General features: G+C 45.1%; 1 protein-coding gene across 2 annotated transcripts in view; it reads left to right on the forward strand.

Annotated features, from left to right (window-relative positions):
• The first annotated feature begins 10,623 nt into the window (after nucleotides 1-10,623).
• SOBP (sine oculis binding protein homolog) overlaps nucleotides 10,624-19,922 on the forward strand; it is a 109,050-nt gene continuing 99,751 nt past the window's right edge. For both annotated transcript variants that reach the window (XM_052677357.1, XM_052677366.1), the window contains exons 1-2: nucleotides 10,624-10,784; nucleotides 19,408-19,546. In XM_052677357.1, coding sequence (XP_052533317.1) covers nucleotides 10,689-10,784; nucleotides 19,408-19,546 — 235 coding nt within the window. In that variant the 5' untranslated portion in view covers nucleotides 10,624-10,688. The remainder of the gene's footprint in view (nucleotides 10,785-19,407; nucleotides 19,547-19,922) is intronic.

Here is a 19,922-nt window from a genome sequence, read left to right on the forward strand (position 1 = left end):
TTAAAATGCCTGCCTTTCTCTTCAGTACATGCTCTAGAATGATTAAAATGTTAACAGCATGGCAGTCACAGTTATTGCTGCTGTACACGAGGAGGGGCGATTGATGTAGGCTACACAAATGGAAGCTATGGTCGGAAAACTATAAGCTGCAAATGCAAAATGGAATGTAAGAGTACTGTGTCTCTGCTAAGCACTGGTTTAAAATGCTTAGTGGGAGAGAATGAGAAATCAGTCAACTACAAGGAAGTATTTCATGTGGCCTGTCCACTCAGATTCCATCTGTCTGTATTTTAGAGGTTTCTTAGATGCTCTATCAAGCCTCTCATGTTGAACAAACCAAAATGAATGTATTTTCCCAAATGTTCAGGTCTGGCTCTTCTAAATTCTCTGAAACTGTTTAGGCTTTTGCTCCTCATAACACCCTATGGACAGGTGTTCAACACTTATTTTACACATTATATTGGGAAAAAGAAATCCTTATTTCATTATGTTTATTTTAAGGCTCCCAATGAACAGTTTGCATTTAAGGCCAATGAGGCATGCCCAAGTTAGTCTCGAATACCTTTCTTAATTCCCCCCATCTTGCTTCTCTTCTCTCTCCTTCCCACTTAATTTTATCCTCATATGACCTCTGGAGAATTTATGAGCTATACAAGCATCTGTATTAAAAACATTCAACCACTGCATACCAAAATTTGAATGGCCAGAAGAGTGGCGCTCCTTCAGAGAAGCACTCTTCCGCAGAGATGTCCATCACTTGTAAGTTTAGTTTTCAACTTCATCACCTCATATCATTTCAGAGCTGCCAAGTGACAGTGACCTGGCTTTTGGAGGTGCTCGGCACCCCACCGCCTCCCAGGGGGAGCTGCAGGCGCTCAGCACGCACAAGAGAAGACTGTTATGCAAAGTGTCTGCCTCACTCTGGGCACTCGAGTATTAAATTGGTATTCCGGATTCAGCTTCGCTGCATTGTAACATAGGAAATAGCCTCGCAGTGGAATTAAGAACCTTAGGGCTGGTGGAGCAGCCTCTACTTACAGTGACTTGAGGTAAGCAGTCCTCTTGAATTAAATATTAGTAACTGGGAATCTTTTTTTTTTTTTAGAATTGATGACAAATGCTACAGAGGACAATCGTCTTACAGATTTTGAATAATACAAACATCCAGAGCATTGCTGCAGCAGAAGTCCTTCTTGGACATCTGATTTTCAGATTTCTATCTGTTTCCATAGTAAAACACGCTTTCAAACTTTAGTGTTCACGTTTACCTGCACAGTTATCCAACAGATAAATTTTCCATCTGCCCTATATTTTTTCCTTCTTTTTCTGTTCCTCTCTCCCTTTTGGAATTTGCTCAGACCTATTCTCTAGCCAAATTTCTCTCTCTCTCTTTTTTTTTTCCCCTTCAGTATATTCCTCTTTACATTTCTTTTTGCTTTCTCACCACCTTTCTATGTGTCAGCCTTGTTCCAGTTCTTCTCCCCAGTGGCATTCAGAACTCCTGCTACTTTCATATACTCTCACCATTTCAAGTCACTTTCCCACATGCTCTCTTTCACGGAACACCTTCCTTCCACTGATTTCTGAAGCACAGATGCTTGTTCGCTTTCCATGATGGCAACAACAGCTCTAAAAGAAACATATAATTTCCCCTCTTGCAATTCATGCACAAATGACTGGCATGTTCTGCTTGGAGAAAGCCTTTCGAGTTTCCTTGCTTTTGTGGAATCTGTGAAAAAGTCTGATAAATTACAGCTTTAGCAGTTATTTCAAATAACTTTATTTGCAGCCAAATGGGGAAAAATCTGTCAGTGGTGCCATCTTTGTGTTCTTTCAAAGGTCACTGGCATTTCATGAGTGAGCTCAAAGTCAAGCTAGTTCAAAGAGAGACTCACTTTTTTTCCCTCAACAAACATTTTTATCATTACATGTTCTAGCAGTGTCAGGGCTGTCCTACTTGACATAAGAACTGGAGCCTTGTTCAGACTGTGACATTCTTCAAGTATCACAGAATCAATCACAGAATCACGGGGGCTGGAAGGAAGCTTTGGAGATCATCTAGTGCAACACCACTGCTAAAGCAGTTTCCCTTGAGCAGGTTGCATGTAAGTTTTTCCCTCACCTTCCCAGGATGGAGGTGAGGCTGACTGGCCTGTAGTTTCATAGGTTCTCCTTCTTGCCCTTTTTGAAGACTTTTTTTTTGGAGTGACATCAGTTTTTCTCCAGTCTTCAGACACCTCTCCCACTCTCCATGATCTCCTTTTGAAAGCGATAGAGGGTCGTTTGGCAATCACTTCTGCCAGCATCCTCAGCCCTCGTGGGTGCATCCTATCAGGGTGAATTGAAGTATGTATGTTTTGCCACCTTGTGTCTCTTCCTATGATTTCTTACCTGTGAAATATCTGTAATACAAAATGATAGCTGTAATATTAGTCAACAGACAAAAAGGTCCCAATTCATAATATGAGAGTCTGGGTTTTGTAGCTTGCCTTGGCCCTGGCTTTGGTATTAGTTCAGATAAAGGCAATAAATTTCTGCATACAGCTCTTCACACTGGGACTGTGTGTAAGAAGTCATTCCTCTCATTTTCCTGAGAGATTAGAGGAACTCTCAACCCTCATCTCCTTGAAGTTACCGAAATCCTGTAGCAAGCCTTCTGCATGAGAGCAGGATGGAATGGAATTTGATCCCATCAGGATCCTCTGGTGATGTGAAAAGGTGTGGTGAGGGCATCAATTCTGCTTTAGGTATGGCTTTGTGAAAAGAAATAGATGACCAAATGCAGCTTCAAGATTCTCGAATTGAGATAGACAAATGTATTGGTCCAGTTCTAAGAAAAAAAATAAATATATCTTACCTGTGCTGAGAAGGATTTTTGGGACTGTCTTTAAGGAAAATTCATTTTTGGTTATGGCAGTAAGAGACAGATTATCATCATTAATGTTACATGCACGGTTTAATTAGAAAAAGCTACACAGTTCAGGCAATCAAAATCTTTCCAGATAATAGTTAGACTAATTGCTTAAAAGTTTATAAATCAAAGCAAATTGAGTAAATTGCAGGAGAAAAGGGACGACAAGAATCTTCTGAAGTTCAACAAAGCAACGCAAAGTCATGCACCTGGAAGGGAATAATCTTACAGCAGTACAGGTGGGAGATCAACTAGAAAGCAACTTTGCAGAGCAGGCCCTGGGGTGCTGGCATCAAACCAGGTGAACATTAGCCAACAGTGCACCCTTGCAGCAAAGGCTTGGGCTGCACTAGGAAAAGCATTGCCAACAGGTCACATGAGGTGATCCTTCCACTCTGCTCAGCTCTGGTGAGACATGTCTGGGGTGCTGGATCCAATTCTGGGCTCCCCAGAACCAAATAGACAGGGATGCACTGCAAGAAGTGCAGCACAGCACTACAGAAATAATTTGCAGACTGGAGCATCTGATGTAAGAGAAGAGGCTCAGAATTCCAAGTCTGTTCATCCTGGAGGAGGCTCAGGGGGGATTTCATCAGTGTGTTGAAAAATCTGATGAGACGGAGAAAAGATGGAGCCACTCTCTTCCCAGTGAAAAGTCAAGGAACAGCGGGCACAAATTGAAATGCAGCAAATTCCATTTCAATGTAAGGTAAACCTTTTTTACTGTGAAAGTGGACAAATTCTGGAGCAGGTTCTCCTGAGATGCTGTGGTTGCCTTGGAGATATTTGAAACATTACTGAACACAGCCATAAGCAACATTGCTCACCGTTGAGGAGGGAAGTTAGGTTCCTCTCCACAGAAGCATTCCAATCTCTGGTATTCTTTGATTCTAGGACAGAGAATGTTTTCCAATGCTGAAAATACATGACATGTTCTAGTCCTGAATATATTTGTTACGTATTCTCACAATGTGTTTTGGATTTTGACAGACTTTTAGCCACAGCAATGTGACTGCATTGCCATTATATATTAGGGCATATAAAACTCATGTAAATATAACTGAGAAGATCAAGAGATTGAATCACTTGTCATGTAGGATTCTGGTGAGATGCCAGCAGGAAAGCAAGCGTTGCAATAGAAGAGTAATTGTCAAATAATGACACGTCAAAGCCCAACTTTGACCAGGTCTAAAACATTTAGTACATGTGACTGTAGATAATTTGATGTGCTTCTTTGGGTCCAGGACAGAAATTAATAACCTACTGTATCTTGTATAAGCAATGCAGGGGGTAATTTGGACAAAATGATGTAATGTTTTTGAAAGCATGACAAGAAAATGAAGGATGAAGAAACTCCAGAATGACTTTCATGAATGAAAAGAACCTGTAAATGTTTTCTATCCCTTGACAGATGTTACTTAAACTGCCATACTATATCATGCAACAAAGCTCAGAGGGGAAATACAGAATTATGAGAAAATGCATAAACCACTCTTTATTGTAAAAAAAAATCTATTCTTCACAAAATGACAGAGGAGGGATGCTTTTTAGGAAGAACTCGATGTAGACTGCTGTAATAACATTTTCAGGAGTGTATAAGCTCAAATGATCTATGTTAAAGAAAGAAATAATTTTAAGATAGTGGAGAAATTTCCATCATATCCCAACCACACACAACTTCTCTGCACCTCCTCCTACCATTGTAATCTCTGTGAGACCCATTTATTAAAGCAAAACCAAGAAAACTCTCTCCTGCCTTCTTCTGTGTGGAGAAGTAGAAGATTGACAAGGACTGGAACTGGCTGTCGTTGAGAAATGGCAGGTGAAGAAATGAGTTTTCTTTTGTTGTACATATTTTCAGAGGGAGCTTTACAGCTGTGGGAAGCTGCAAAGAATGCAGGTGTTCACCCCTCACCATCTTTGCTTCTGAGTTTCACAGTTCCTTGGTTTCAAGGTGTGTGAAGAGCGTGGAATGAAGGTATAGAGAGCAGGTAGCTCTCTCAGGTGCTACAGACCTGCCCTAGTACCATAGGGCAGCATTTTAGGTTTCAGTCAAAATGAATGACAAGATCTCAAGAAAGCAGGGCTTTTACCAACTTGTCTTACAAAACAGGTGGAGCATTGTATTGAACAAATGGAACTTTAGAGAAGGCTCACAGGTTTCACTCTGAAGTACAGTCCTTAAAGGAATGAGGACTAGAATGTATGGTTTTCCATCAACAAATTCAAGCCTTGTTTGATGTGTGCCACTCCTTGATCTTTGGCTTCATGTTAAGTATAAAACTGACACCACAGAGTTACTGAGTAATGGTGGTGAATTGGCAGAGTGTAGCAGTAGACAGATGATAAAGCATTTTCCTCAAAGTCAAAACTGGTTTCCAGGACACACTTTACCAATTTAGCTTTACATGCATTGCTGATACCTTTTCAAAGGTTTAATCTCAACTGTTTTCGAGTGATATGGGTGCTCTTTCATGCTGAAGAAGAAAAAGATATTCCCTTGCTTACTTTTGCCGTAGGAGACATTAGATAATAAAGTAAAAGAAGGGCATTTTAGCAGAAAACTCGGAAGTATTTAATTTCTTTCTGTTTATCAATATTTGCTTTTTGATGAATTATGTGAACTTCTGGGCGAAGAGTGATCATTAATGACAATAAGTTGTTCAGCATTTGCCAGAACTTTGACAGACATGAATGGTATTAGGGCTCTATCTTGCCATTAATCTGCACAGATTTGACACTATACACTGAAGCAACAGAAAAAAATTCTGAAATATTCATCAATATTAAAATCGCTCAAACATTTCCAGACCTTCATATTTGGAAAGCTGCCACGACTCCCATTTCAACCACCATACCGTGTTGGCTTCAGTGAAGCTGTGTATTGACATTTTGCAGAACAGCTTCTAATCGTCTGAGGAAGCTCTGGATTGAGATTAGTATCCACAGCAGACAGGGATCTACAGACACTGCTGTGGGTGAGTAATGCTGCGGGCGCTCGTCCCAGTTCAGGAATGAGTGGAATGTGCCCCTTCTGCAAGGTGTGGGTGAAATAACATCACTGGCATGGAAGTGGGGAGCTGAAGGAGCTGACTGCAGGGAGAAGTTCACAGGCGTGTTTCTGTATGCATGAAATGGCTGGTTGGACTGGAAAAAAAGAAGGGAGGAAGGAAGGAAGGAAGGAAGGAAGGAAGGAAGGAAGGAAGGAAGGAAGGAAGGAAGGAAGGAAGGAAGGAAGGAAGGAAGGAAGGAAGGAAGGAAGGAAGGAAGGAAGGAAGGAAGGAAGGAAGGAAGGAAGGAAGGAAGGAAGGAAGGAAGGAAGGAAGGAAGGAAGGAAGGAAGGAAGGAAGGAAGGAAGGAAGGGAGGGAGGGAGGGAGGGAGGGAGGGAGGGAGGGAGGGAGGGAGGGAGGGAGGGAGGGAGGGAGGGAGGGAGGGAGGGAGGGAGGAAGGGAGGGAGGGAGGGAGGGAGGGAGGGAGGAATTGGGAGCAGATATTTTAATTAATTAGAGCATTTATTTGCTTCTGTTGGCATAAATAATCACCTTGTTGTGTCATACAGATAGTCAGAGGAATGGCTTTGAGCCAAATGAAAAAACTCAACAGCAATTTTGTACGAGCACTCATAATGAATTTCTTTGCTTAACGAAACACTTCAGCAAACCAAATCCCCGAATTTAAATTTCTGCTCATCACGGGCTCACCTCAGATACGGCTGAAACAAGAGCAGGTGAGTTAACGACAGGTCGCGCAAGACACACGTCTTCCATAAGGACCGGCATCACCGAGAGCTGGGAGCCATCCGCCGAGTTCTCCATGGAGGGGCCGGGGGCCGCGTCCCTCCTCACGCTGCCCGCCGCCGTTCAGCCCCGTCGGGGCGGCAGGTCGCAGGTGTGACGGCAGGCCGCGTCTGGCGCCAGGAGGGGGAGCTCCGCTCAGTTCCCGCGGGCGGCACCTGGCAGCCTGCGCGCCCCCGAGCCCCGCAGCCCGTGCCAGAGCTTGGAGGGCTGCTCGCTTATGCGCTGACTGGAAAACTGGGCCTTCTCACTCGTCTCGTCCGTGCCAGTAGGCAACAGTGAGGAGAAACGCGTGGCTGATAATATCAGAGAGTTACGCGTTAATAAAGACCAGACGGAAGAACTTTGTTACTGCTAAGCGTAGCTTTCTTGTTCTGTAAAAAGCCCTTTTGAAAGAGCGCCCTTTAAAAACATATAAATACTAATAAATCGGAATATGAATAATAGAACATAAATTAAAGCTGGAGCAATTTATTTAAGGCAACTCGTTCACACCTGTCACTCGATATTGGTTTTCCAAAAGTCCACATTAGTGCGCTTGAAAAAATTCAAGTGCAAATTTAGAGCTGGGAATGCAAAGCCTCAATAGGATGAAACCATCCAGCTTGGCAAACCGCTGTGTCATGGAGCGCTGATTTGGGCAGTGGAAGAAAAAGCTCGGGCTTTTCTGGGGCTCAGACACAGCGGGGACCTGGATTTCAGCCTCACAGGTGTCTCAGTGTCCGCCAAAAGTCAGATCACATCACTTTTTTTTTCCCCCCCCCAGCTTTGAAAGTAATGATCTACACAAAAAACTCTTCAGCAGATGAAGCAGTGAGAGACTATGGATGGCACTGCAACTGACGCTCATTGTGGGAAGCCTGAAGTTCCCAGCCTCCTTAAAGATGAGTTACAACAAGGAGTATTATCTTTTTCTCCTCCTCGCTTTGAAAAATCTTCATTTTGCTTCAGAAAATGGAAATGTATTTGGAAAACCTTACTTTTTTTTCCCAAGAAAATGGAATTCTGTCTTTCCAATCCACACTAAATAAACTAAATCAACAAAAAATCCCCTTGAATATTTCACCAGGGAAAAAGCCTTCACCGATTTCCACAGGGTCAGGATTTTATCTTTGCTAATATCTGCCTACTGATACCGCATTGCTCTGTACCTCTGCCTTGTAGAACAAACAAAAGCTGTGCTACCGATTCAATCAGCCACCCTTATTGACCTCTTTAAGATGTTATCCAGAATCCACATTGAGCGCTGCTGAACCAGGTTTCTTTATCAAAAATATAGACTTTCACACAAGAAATGTGTGCTGTCACGGTACAGGAGATGTATTTAACGTTAGGGTCTTTGTAATGTAAACACCAGATTTATTTTTCTTAACTTTTTGGAGATGTTCAGATCAATGCCACTCTATGACTGAAATATTTATGGCTTCTTCAGATTCTGATATTCCGCTCTCCCTTACGAGCTCATGATTCACCACACTAAAACAAAAAACCCTCCTTTTTTTAGTCTTTGCCTCCCCGTTAACACACAAAACAATTAGCTTCCAAATCTTATTTCAGTACCAACAAGTGTCAGATAGTGTCACTTGAAGCATTCTGAGCATGTGAACTTCTGTCTTGACACTTGATGGTCCTCCATTTGTTGTCACTGGAAGAACAACTTCCCAAGAATATGTAGTATAATAATATGTAATATGAAAAGGTAATAACAGCTCTAGAGAATGAGGAGATGTGACAGCTGCAGAAATCGTGTGTTATCAGATGGAGAGATCTGGACTCAGAGAGGGAGAACTTTTGTAGCCATCCAAAGTCTGTAGTAGATACCAAGAAGAAGAGGATTCACTGAGACCGTGGCTTTTAGCCAACTGATGAGGTGCTGAGGGACTGTGGGCTGTTTTTAGGAGCTTACTAAAAGTAGCTGAGAAAACTGAGCCTATTGTCAGGAGGCACAAACCAACATCTGCATTCAAAAGCCTTTGCAGTGAAAAGAAGTCTGAAAGTCCTTGGTTTGGGTGATCAAGAAGTGAGGATCAGAATTCAGAACTGGGAGCAAGGGCTGTGAGTGGTGTTCAGTTGTCAACTGCCAATTGTTAGTCAGGAAAAGGAATGTCAGATTTGATCCTAAAAATGCTGGCTGTAACCTGCTGAAACCCATTCACAGCATTTGGGCTGGCAGTTACAAAGTCCCTTCTGATTTTAAAGGAGATTCTGTTCATGCTGGGAGTTTAGGAATAATCTTTCTGTTAAAGTATCAAGTCAGACTGCTAAACTGATGCAGCGAAATGGCACTTTATAACAATATCTAATAGCAAGCATTGCAAACAAATAGTCTATTATGTGTTTTCAAATGTTCCACTAAAAAATAAGCCATTAGGGCAACATGGTTATTCTGTGTATCAAAAGGTCCAAGATTTTCATTACATGTGTGTTACCATCTCTACAGAGAAACCAGTGATGTGTCCCTAATGCAAAAATTCGTTTTGTCTTCTTCCTGAGAGTGATTTCATGAATCAGCAAGGTGCTGGTGATTCAAAGCAGGAAGGTTCTCTGAGGTTGACTCTCAGAGGTTTCAAACCTGCAGTTCTGCTACATGACGGTGCTTATAAGCAACTTCCCCTTACGCTGCCTATCCTGTCCCTGCCGTGGGGGAGATGCTGAGATCCTGGAGCACCTCCTGCATATGATGAGAGGTCGGCCGCACCGACTCATTTGTAACAGCCTGTGAATAGAAAAGATAGATGTGGTTGCTGCTGGTGGTGCGGTGCAGCAGGAGGAAGCACCGTACTTTTGGTGCTTCCCTGTGAAGCTGCGAGTTAGGTTCCAAAAGGTTCAGAACTCGTTGCGTTTTAAAAATAAACAAGAAGAAAAGACTAATCTTGCACATGAAGGGACTTGGTTGATCCAGCTTCGGATTCTCTCGGGCTGCCAGGGGAGAGGCAGCGCCTTGCCTGGCCGCGGCCGTGACCCCACTGCTCTGGAGCCCGCTGGGATTCCTCAGTGGGCTGAGGGCTGCTGCTTCCTCGCCCGTGATGCTCTCTGCTCTCGCAGCTCAGGCCACACAAAATCCCCCTTTCTTCCCATTCCCGGTGCCACGGGGGGGCTGTGCTCCGTATCCCTCCCCTCTGTGTCCCGGCAAGCGAGGCTCGCTCGCTTCAGCCCTGAAGCGATCAAAAGAGTTTTGCTGAGTGCTGCGCTCAGAAAACCACCAGCTATTTTGCAAAGTGTAAACGAGACGTTCTTGCACGCAACACCAACTTATTTCTGTTAGACTCAGCCGGGATTTCACCCCCACGTGGAACCCACTCTACCCATCTTCCAGCCGCTCTTCCTCGAAAACGCACCGTTTCACGCCTCAGCGCGACCCGCCGTACGACCGCAACGCCGACCGCGGGCACCCCGGCAGGGCAGGGAGCGCCTCCCTCGAGGGGGGGATCCACGCGCGCCCGCTGGTTCGCGGCTCCCCCATCCCACCTCCGAGCAGGGGCGGGGGTCCGCCTGCGCTCCGCCCCACGCTGGGCGCGTCGCCCCCCCGGCTGCATGGCGGGCAGCGGCGGCCGATTCGGTGGCGGCAAGCCCCGCCCGCCGCCGGGCCGAGGCCGGCCTCCCGTCCCCGCCGCCGCCCCCTCCGCGGCAGCCCGCCAGCAGCGCCACAGCAGGCGCGGGGCCGGCTCTCTCCGCGCTGCCTCCGCACGCCCGCGCCGCCGCCGCCGCCCGCCCCGCCGCGCCGCTCCCATGCGGGCCGGCGGCGAGGCAGAAGATGGCTGACTCGCCGGGGGACCCGCGCCCCTGCCCGCCCGCGCCCCCCGCCCGCCCGCCGCCGCCGCCGCTGCCGCCGCGCTCCCCCCGGGCCCTCCGCGGCGCCGCCTGGCAGCGCTGAGAGCCGCCGCCGCTCCCCGATCCCCCCCCCCCAACCCCCCCGCGCCCCTCCCGGCCCCCCCAGAGCACCAGCAGCCATTTCATCTCCGGCTCCAAGTAGGCGCAAAAAATGGCAGAAATGGAGAAAGAAGGGAGACCTCCCGAAAATAAAAGGAGCAGGAAGCCGGCGCACCCGGTGAAGCGGGAGATCAACGAGGAGATGAAGGTAGGTGCTGTGATGGGAAGGGAGCGGGGTCCCCCCCGCCCCCCCGCCGCCGTCGTGCATGGAAATGGAATAAGAAAGGATCTTCTGTCATTTTTTTTTTTTTTGTAGGATGCACTGAATGTGTCTCAACTCCGCCTCCTGGGCTGAAAACAGAGACGAATTCACAGGCTGCAAATCCTGTTCATTGACCAGCTCTGATTTATTTATTTCTTAAAAAAACTCTCCCCTGTTGGGCTCTTCAGCTCCCGGGGTGGCAGAGAGGAGCGTTTCCTCCCCCACTCCAGCCCCCTCCCCCCCTTTTTTTTTTCAATAGCCAACCCCTCTGGTTGCGGGGGAAGCCCTAAAGTTAGAAAAGAAAGGACCCTCTTTTCATCCCCCTATTTCTCTCCATTCCAGTAGCCTGCTGCAACTGTGTAATTAAATTGTCAAAGTGAAATGCGGCGCTCCGAGCCGCGCATCCTCCGTGAGCTGAGCCCCGGGCTCCTTCCTTCCCGCTCTGCTCTCGGCCGAGGTGCGCCGAAAGGTGCCCGCCCGGAGCCGCTTATGGGAGCCCTTACGGGCGGCCCCGTCCAGCTGTGCTCGGAAGGCGACTGCTCCAGATGTTGGGGTGGCTGCGATTGCACACAAATTGGCATTTCTTTCGTAGGTCCGTAGGTCACTGCTCCGGGCTTGACCGGTCCTAGGTTTTTGCGCCTGTTTTCCATGCTTGTGCCACCTCTGTTTGTTTTATATCTCTGATTCCCTAAAGTTGGGAGCAGCATAGTAGGAGACTCCAGCCAAACTTGTTTTTTAAGGCACGTATGAAGTGATGAAAGCGGCGTGCCCTGCTTGTGGGATAAAACCTCTGTTATTTCCTTTGAATATGTCATTTATTAAAAGACTGATTGTAGGTGTGGGGCTGCCTGGAAAATATCACATGTTTGCATAGTATATGTACTATATAGGCAAGTGTATAAATATGCATGGTGTCTAATGAAAATACCTCTGCTTTCTGGAAGGCTGATCTCCCCATGCAAAATGAAGCAGGGTGCATGATCCTCTCCCCTCTGCCCAGCACTGATTTCAGAGGGGCAGGCTCACAGAGCTGCAGGCACATCAGCTGCAAACAGGGACGGGAGCAGCAGCATCCGTGCCACAAACAAAATAACGCGTCACCTCTTTGGGAACAAACCAGTTTCAGCTCCCGAGGAGCGTTGTTCCTCTTTGCGAGATGTATGGCACGTCCTATTTTCGGAGAGCGCTCTGTGAGAGTCCTCGCTCATTGTGCTCCTTGCGCAGTCCTGAGGGCTGTGGGGATGCGTGGTGCAGGGCACTGGCCCTCAGAATGTTGCTTAATGCCATCTATACGGATTGCAGCTTTTAAGTTTCATAGGTTCTAGAATTACAAATTAGCTAATTTTAATCAAAACATGTGAAATGTTATCCTGGCTGGATATAAAGGCTGACTGTGCTGGATCCTCTGGGTTTGTTTTGTTTACTTTGGCTGCAGGCGCACTCGGTGGTTTGGGAGATAGTTGTTCTTCTGCAGTATAACAGATGTTTGTCTGAAAGGGTGAGGAAGAAACAAAAACAACATTGTGTGAAGGAGAAAAATTACACAATTTTAAGCTAATGCTTTGGTATTAAGCACTGGCATTAGCTTTCATGTAGAGAGTTTCTCTTTTTTAATCATTGATAGCTGCTTAGGGCTGCAGATCTCGGGATTTCAGCTGGCTCGGTAATTAAAGGCAGATAGAAACGGTGCTTTGAACAGATAGGATTTGTAGTGGGGAGGGAGCTGGCTGGTGGCAGAACCTCTCAAACACCGCAGGCCACCTTACAGAGCGGGCTGTGCTGCCATGCCATTGTGCTGAGCTGGGCAACCACGTCTTCAGCAGGACAGTTGGCTGCTATGATCCAAAGGGGAGAGAGAGAAGGGGGGAAAAAATATTAGCTTGAATTTTGGACTCGTTGAGGAAGTTGAAATCCCGTGAAGATCGTTTGTGCGTTCTGTGCACTGAGGAGTCAAGACGTCGAGTTGTTCTCCATAAACCCGAGGAGTACAATAATGTAACAAATTGGTTGCATTGTGCAAAATGTGTGCGGCGAAATGACAGAGGGAACACAATGTGCCCTTGTGTACGGCCGTATCTGTAATGTTCAAACGGCCTGGCTGTTTCCCTTCATCTGAACTGCTTTCATCTGGACCAGTGTAAAATAAGCTCTGGTAAGTAATCACGGCAGAGCAGAAAGAAAGGAATGTATACAGCAATAGACAGCCTAAGCTGTAAAAACTGTAACCTGAGTATCAGCAGCAGATCAGATATCAAGGCTTGAAGGTAGGGGAAATGAAAGAGATGAAGGGGAGGAAAAGACGAGAGAGGGAATGGAAAAGTCAGCCTGAAAAGTGAAGGAGAAGTAGGAGGGCCCCCTCAGGGAAATTTGGCTCAGGGATTAGGGAATTTTATCATGGTGTACAGTGACCTACTCAGGTTTCAGCCCACGTTGGATCAGATTGCCTCCCTTTGCTAGCAGAAAGAAAAAGGGCTGGTGTGGATGTGTCTTTTTTTTTTTTTTTTTTTTTTCCCTTTGGGTAATAAAAAGGCCATTGGTACAAGTGTCTATTTTAAGTACTGCAAATGCAAGGCACTATGAATGAGCCATAAAACTCCTTCAAGATTTGTTGTTTGATATGGTCAGATATTTACTCCAGCCAAATGACAAAACCCAGCACTCGCCTGGTGTGCTCCAGCACTGTGCCACTGCTCAGTCTGAGTGCGGCTGGCTATTCACTGCTGCCTTGTGCCTGAGATTGAGTTACGTTTTTGTTATCACTAACCCCCTGTACACCATGGTTATAACAAATTTTAATTTGATACAGTGTTGTGTGCTAAGAGTACATGACTCTGCACAGTTTTCTGATATTATGTTTCAGTGCAAAATATCTTCAGGGGAACTGGTTTTGTTTCTTTGTGACCTTCAGTCACAGCCTTCCTTTCTGCTGGTGTTCCTTATTTTGTCCCTCTTCCTTCTTAGCATTATAATCTCCATCTCTCAGCCCGAGGTAGCATTGTTCATCTCGTGCTCTGGAAGAAGGGCAGACAGCTGCTCTGAAATTTAGTGGTGTCATTCCTCATGTGCTGGTGAATAGCAGGACACCCAATGGTTCTAAAGCCAGCAGAATCAGGGAACCTGGCACTATTTCAAATCTAAAATTGTGTTTTTTTTTTTTTTTTTTGTGTGTGTGTGTGTGTGTGTATAGCTTAATCGATGGAAGCATTATTTGTGGAGGCTCAGTGGTAGCAGCTTCACATTCATCTCCTCCCAGTTTATTCCTCTTTTTCCCCCTGCTGTCAGGCAGTAATGCCGCTCAAGAGCAGCATTCAGGTACCCCCAAATCCTGTGAGATGTGCTGGAATTGATATGAGGAGTTGCAGCAAGTAAGTCGTACTGGAAGTTCTCCTGAACAAACAAGTCAGTGTCTCCACATGTTCGGAGTCTCTGTCAGTTGTAAAGCTAGCAGCTAATTTGTGCTGTAATTTCACAGAGCTGCTCCGTGAGCCCAAGGAGTTTACCATCTATAAATATTCTCAATAACGAATTTGGATCTAAAATTGGGCTCCGTTCCTGATGCCTAGAGCTTAAGGCAGCCCCATCTGTTATAGCTTAATAGTAAACTCATCAGAAGATATTTCAGTTTAGTGTTTTAATATTCCCCATTTGGCATTTAAAAGTACTACTGTCAGAACCAGGAAAGCGGTGGAAGAGGCAGAGCTGTGCTGTGCTTGCAGTGAGCCAGAGACCTGAAACGTTAAAGAGATTTCAAGGAAACTCCTCCCTTCTCCCCTGAAAAGCAAAAAGTGTGGAAGTGGAAAAGCAGACAGACTCTATCCGTTGTGCTGTTTTGGGATTGCGAGGAGAGGTTTTTCCACAGAGCCTGCATGGAAGTGGGGTGACGGCTGAGGGAAGATGCGTTCCTGATGTGCCCTCTGTCTGTGTGTTGTGGGGAAGGCTCAGTGTGACGCTGAGGCCCACATCTCAAAGCCAGCCCTACGTATGGTGGGACACAGGAACTGAAGCGCCCCGAGAACTGCCTTGTGTGAAGCTCTGACCGTGATGTTTAACATGGCGACAATGTAAATAAATGAGGAAAGCGAGGGCTAGCAAGAAAAAATGACACCAGGTTTATATCGTGAATACAGACACGTTATTATTTCCTCCGTGCGGCAAAAGTGAAAAGTGAATTTGTGGGGCTCTACACCTGGCGGGCCGTGCGTGCGGGGAAATGGAAGGGAGCCACCGTGCTTCCTCCAAGATCTGAAATAAACATTCAGCAGTAAAACCTAGAAGAAAATGAGTCTGACAGACTCGTTCTCCTGTGCGCTTCCTGCCTCCGCTCTTGCCAGGCTGGCTGTGCGGGGCCAGGCCGTGCCCCCTGTGGGTAGGGCTTGTGGAGGAGGAGAGCCGGAGCTATGAGGTGAGAAGAGAAGCACAGGTTAGCTTCAGAGGGTTCTAATTAGTGAAAATTTGGGAAAACGATGCATTGCAACGCAAAAAGTCAAGCCATAGGTGTACTGTTACGATGAAATGAATGCTGAAGCGGAAATGAATGTGATTATATTTTTACTGCCTCACATATAAGTCAGCCCCATGAATGAGAGAAACTGCAGGCAGGGCAAATTACTACACTTTTCTTTGTTTTTCCTATGATTAGGAAGCAAATTGAAGTCAAAATGCCAACAAGGATAGCAGCTAGCCTGGAGCTTCTGGAGGAAAGGGCATTTATGCCTAGTACAAGAATAGAGCAATCATACTCACATGTTGCCATGCAGGAGTGAGGAGTGGTTTGGGGCCTAACAGGGAGCAGAAAGAGAGATCAGTGAGAAAGGGGACCTTCTGGCAAGGTGCGGTGAGGTTTGGTGCTGCCATTTCACTGGGAAGCCTTGAGTCTGGATTCCAGGTTTCAGCTGAGCAGTGGGGTTGCTGTAAAGGTAAAGGGATTTGGAGATGACGGTCAAGCTTTTTGCCAGCGTGCTGGTGCTTCGTGGTGCCTCAGCCCTGTGGCAGGGCTGCAGAGTTCAGCTGGCAGCCTCCATCTTGCAAACCCTGTGTATCCTTTTGGTGACTGTGTCTGAAAGCAAGCACAGGCTAGGTTTGTGCCTTTGCTGTCGTGGTGCACAGAAGCTTGGAACTGCAACTCTATGCGTGTGCTCCATCTCCATCCTACCATCCACACTTGTCCTCGCTTTGCATTCCACTTGGATTTTGACAGGTCCATCATCTCTCAGTTCAGCCAGTTCCCCTCTAGTGTGTTCCATCACTTCTTTCCCTCTCCTACTCCAATGTCAGGTCCCTCATTCTTGCTTTTCTCGAGGAAGCACCATGTTTACAATCATCACCCTTCCTTTCACTAAGCCTTTAAAGCTTCATCTTTCATTAAGCTTCTGTTCTGCAGGTACAAGTTGTGTATTAATTGTCTTGCTTTCTTTTTTCTATTTCATCAACAAATGAAGCTTTTTTTCCTCCTGCATTCACACAGAGAAAAATTTTCTCACTTCATTATTTGTATTTTGATTATTGCCACCACACTAGTCTTCGCACATTCCTTACTGTTATTGTATATTGAATGCACTTGGTCTGAGCCTACTGTTGAAATGGAAAGAAAGAGTGCGTGGCAATGGTGACATGATAGTGGTCAGCTTCAGGAGGATAGCTTCAGTGAGCACGTGCATGACTGTTATCTGGACAGACAAGATATTACATACCCCACAGATGGCTATTTTAATCAGTGGTCTGAGGGAAGGTGGTTTTGTAGGTCTGTGGATGCTCATCTATGCATGGCAGTTAGTGTGGAAAAACCATTTCTCAGCTCTGATCATCAGTTTGTCAAGGATAGGTGCTTTCTTTTCTTAGTTTTCTATGTACAGAGTGCTCTGTAACAAAGCCCTGGCTGCTAGCAACTTAGAGAACAACGTTAAGGATAATAACTGTCACTGTAATAGGCAAGGCAAACTATGAAGGACAATGGCTCAACAGTGCGGTCGGTTTTTCATTTTTATTTTTTAATTCAAACATCCTTGTTGAGGAATCGTTGTGTTAAAAAGATACCTTTGTTGCCACTGATATGTGACCTACTATTCTGGCTGAAGTTAATTGCAAAGACCCTGGGAACTCATTTATTTATTTTCTTAAGGAGTCAAGTCTCTGTTATGACTCATTTAAAAATCAAGTACATCTTTTTGTTGTTGTGACTGTTCATTTTTGTGCATGGCTCATCATGAGCAGTAAAATGAGACTTGAAAGGTGCTCAAGCTTTGTGCCATTGCAGACCCAACAATCATTTTGACTAGATTCTGAGAAGGGAGAGTACTCTGTTGCAGAAGAGTATAAATACACATTGCCTTGCTTACATATTCCTTGACAAGTAATTAAAAATTACTCATCTCCTGAGTTGATCAACAGTGCAAATAAAACACAAAGCATCCACAGGAGGTAAATTCAGAGCTACTCGGTTAATTGGATTGTGTGGCATTTCAGTCAGGCAGCCTTTTGTCGCTTGGCCTCCACCTTGCTGCATTCATCTCTGGGGCTGTGTCTAAGTAACTGAAATATGGCAAAGCAAGGGAAGGTGCTGGAGCTTTCTTTTGGCTCTCTGTGGATTCTGTCAGAATGTTCCCATTACATCTCCAGGACGTTTCCGTGTTGGAGTCTCATGGGCTGGAGAAGGGGGAGTTGTATTTGCATTTTCAACAACAAGAGTTTTCTAAAAAGTCAAAAATCCCCAAAACTTCGGAAAAAAATTCACAAACACTTTTGTTATTGTTTAAAATGCTCACAAAATGGCATTGATCATGTGAGAATTTAAATATATGTTTTAGAAATACAGGTAGGTATTAACCACATTACGCTGTGGAGTGTTCTTTGTTGCGAACTGTAGATTGACTTAGTTGAGGCATAATGGACTGTCATAGGCATAATGCTGGACCTAGGCATAGACATGGAGCAATGACACATTTTCTGGCCGTTTGGGGCTGCACGGGAGAGCCAGAGACTCGAGACTTCCAGCAGGAGGTCAAGTGAAAGGGGAAAAAGCAGGGAAACTGATGCTCCACAGATCTGTTGTGAGCTTTTGACTTAGTTTTCCTTTTTCTGGAGTGTGTGTTTGTAGCACAAGCGCCACAAGGGATACTCCTGTAAGGGTACAAATGACCTGAGCGTGTTGTGTACGGTCTCTCTCCAGCTCTCCCCGAATGGCAGGAACACCTCTATGATCTGCTGTAATGGATGAGCCAGCAGCAGTACGGCTCGGCTGTTCTGGGGCAGGGTGCCTGCTGCAGCTTGGGATTCGGAAGCAATTAGGCTCTGATTAATTTTATTTATTTATTTAAATGACTCGAGAATTGCTGTGTTCCATCATTAGCCTCGCTCCCACTCAAAAACTGAGATACTGCAGTTGCTAGAGGAAATCTTGCAACCCATATGCCATTTATTTTGAATGGGTGTCGTGTTCTGCTTTCTTTCTTTACTGGTAGCCGGTCACAGGAAGATTGCTTATCAGGATCGTTATTTTAGATGTCAAGATCTTATGGTGAAATCAAGTTGGAATGCCTTATAGAAGTGATAAAATAAAAGTAAAAATGAAGAGTCCAAACTGAAAGGCTTTGTTTGCGGCTGTTTCTTTTCATTTTGTGTTTGTCATCTTACTTTAAGCTGACCTCTGCAGTGACAACGATTCATTAGCTGTTCTCCTCCAGAAGTTTCCTAAACATATAAGCCATGGCTCTGTGGCACTGTCCTGTCTCACAAAGCTTCGTTGCCTGGCTGCAGGGCTCTTGACTTATTCCACTAAATCTCCTGGCCCAGTAATGAGCCTTTCCTACAGAAATGTTGTTGACACATGACCTGCATGACGTAGAGACTGAGAACTGTAGTAGGGACTGAGAATTATGACAACCATGTTTCATATTTTGCATTTCCATACAAACGTAAAATATAATCACACTGCTGCTTGGAAATTGTTTTAAAAATAAACATGTCAAAGCAGAGAAAAGGCTTTCTTAAAAAAAATCAGGGAGTTTTTACAGTAAAATACAGTAAAAGAGTTTTTAAGTGCTTTGGCTGAGCAGAGGTTTGTAACTGAAGAAAAATGTCTTCACTGTGATTTTATTTCATTTGGTGCACGTGCACCTCAAGGAACTGTAATTGTGTCAGTGACCTACTCCAGCTGAAAGGGCTGTAGTGCAGTAAGATTGATTAACTGCTACCTGAAAAAATCGTAGTTTTCTGTTACTTTCTTGCTGCAGTCTTACATGTTTTATGGGAATACAGACAAATTTTTGTGACGAACACATGGTAAAATATTTCTGACGTCGAATGCCAGAGCAGAAATCATAAATAACTCTCCCTTTCATTTTCTTTAAATTACGGATGTGTGAGTCTTTGTCATAATTACATGTGCCAGTCTGAGATTTAAACGCATTACACTTTATGCAGTTGACTTATGAAATGCGCATTAGTCTTTGAGGAGGTGGGACAAACCTGACACTTCCTCATGTAGCACAGATACCGTTCGATTTATGCAGTCCTCCCTTCATTCCAGATGGTTATTGATTACATAAATAAGTAGGTAATTTTTCTCTTCCAGAACTTCGCAGAAAACACTATGAATGAGCTCCTTGGCTGGTATGGTTATGATAAGGTTGAACTGAAAGATGGAGAAGATATTGAATTCAGGAACTACTCTGCAGATGGGGAAAGCCGCCAGCACATTTCTGTTCTCAAAGGTAATAAGACTTAATGTTTCTGTATTCATGCAAAGAAGGATTAATATCTTGACCTGTCTGAATTGGCGTGGGTTGGGAAGCGTGTTCTGCTGCTTGCTTTGTGGTTGATTTATTAAAATTTCTGAGACTGTCTCCTAGTAAGAGGAAGCCGATAGGGTATGGGAAAAATCACTTAACTAAGTTGCTGTTAGTAGGCACTTAGTAATTTCACAAATAATACCTTTTGTTAGGCAGGTGAAAGTCATGTACCAATAAGCTGCTCACCGCTGCATAAAGAGAGCGTCTTCTTAGTGGTTTGGATTTAAGGAAGCCCTTTTGCTTTCAAAACAAAGGCTTTGGCCCAAGGCTTTTTAAAATGCCTGTAGGCATTGAGCAG

Source organism: Tympanuchus pallidicinctus, unplaced genomic scaffold (assembly GCF_026119805.1).
Source record: "Tympanuchus pallidicinctus isolate F22 unplaced genomic scaffold, pur_lepc_1.0 scaffold1, whole genome shotgun sequence".
NCBI lineage: Eukaryota > Metazoa > Chordata > Aves > Galliformes > Phasianidae > Tympanuchus > Tympanuchus pallidicinctus.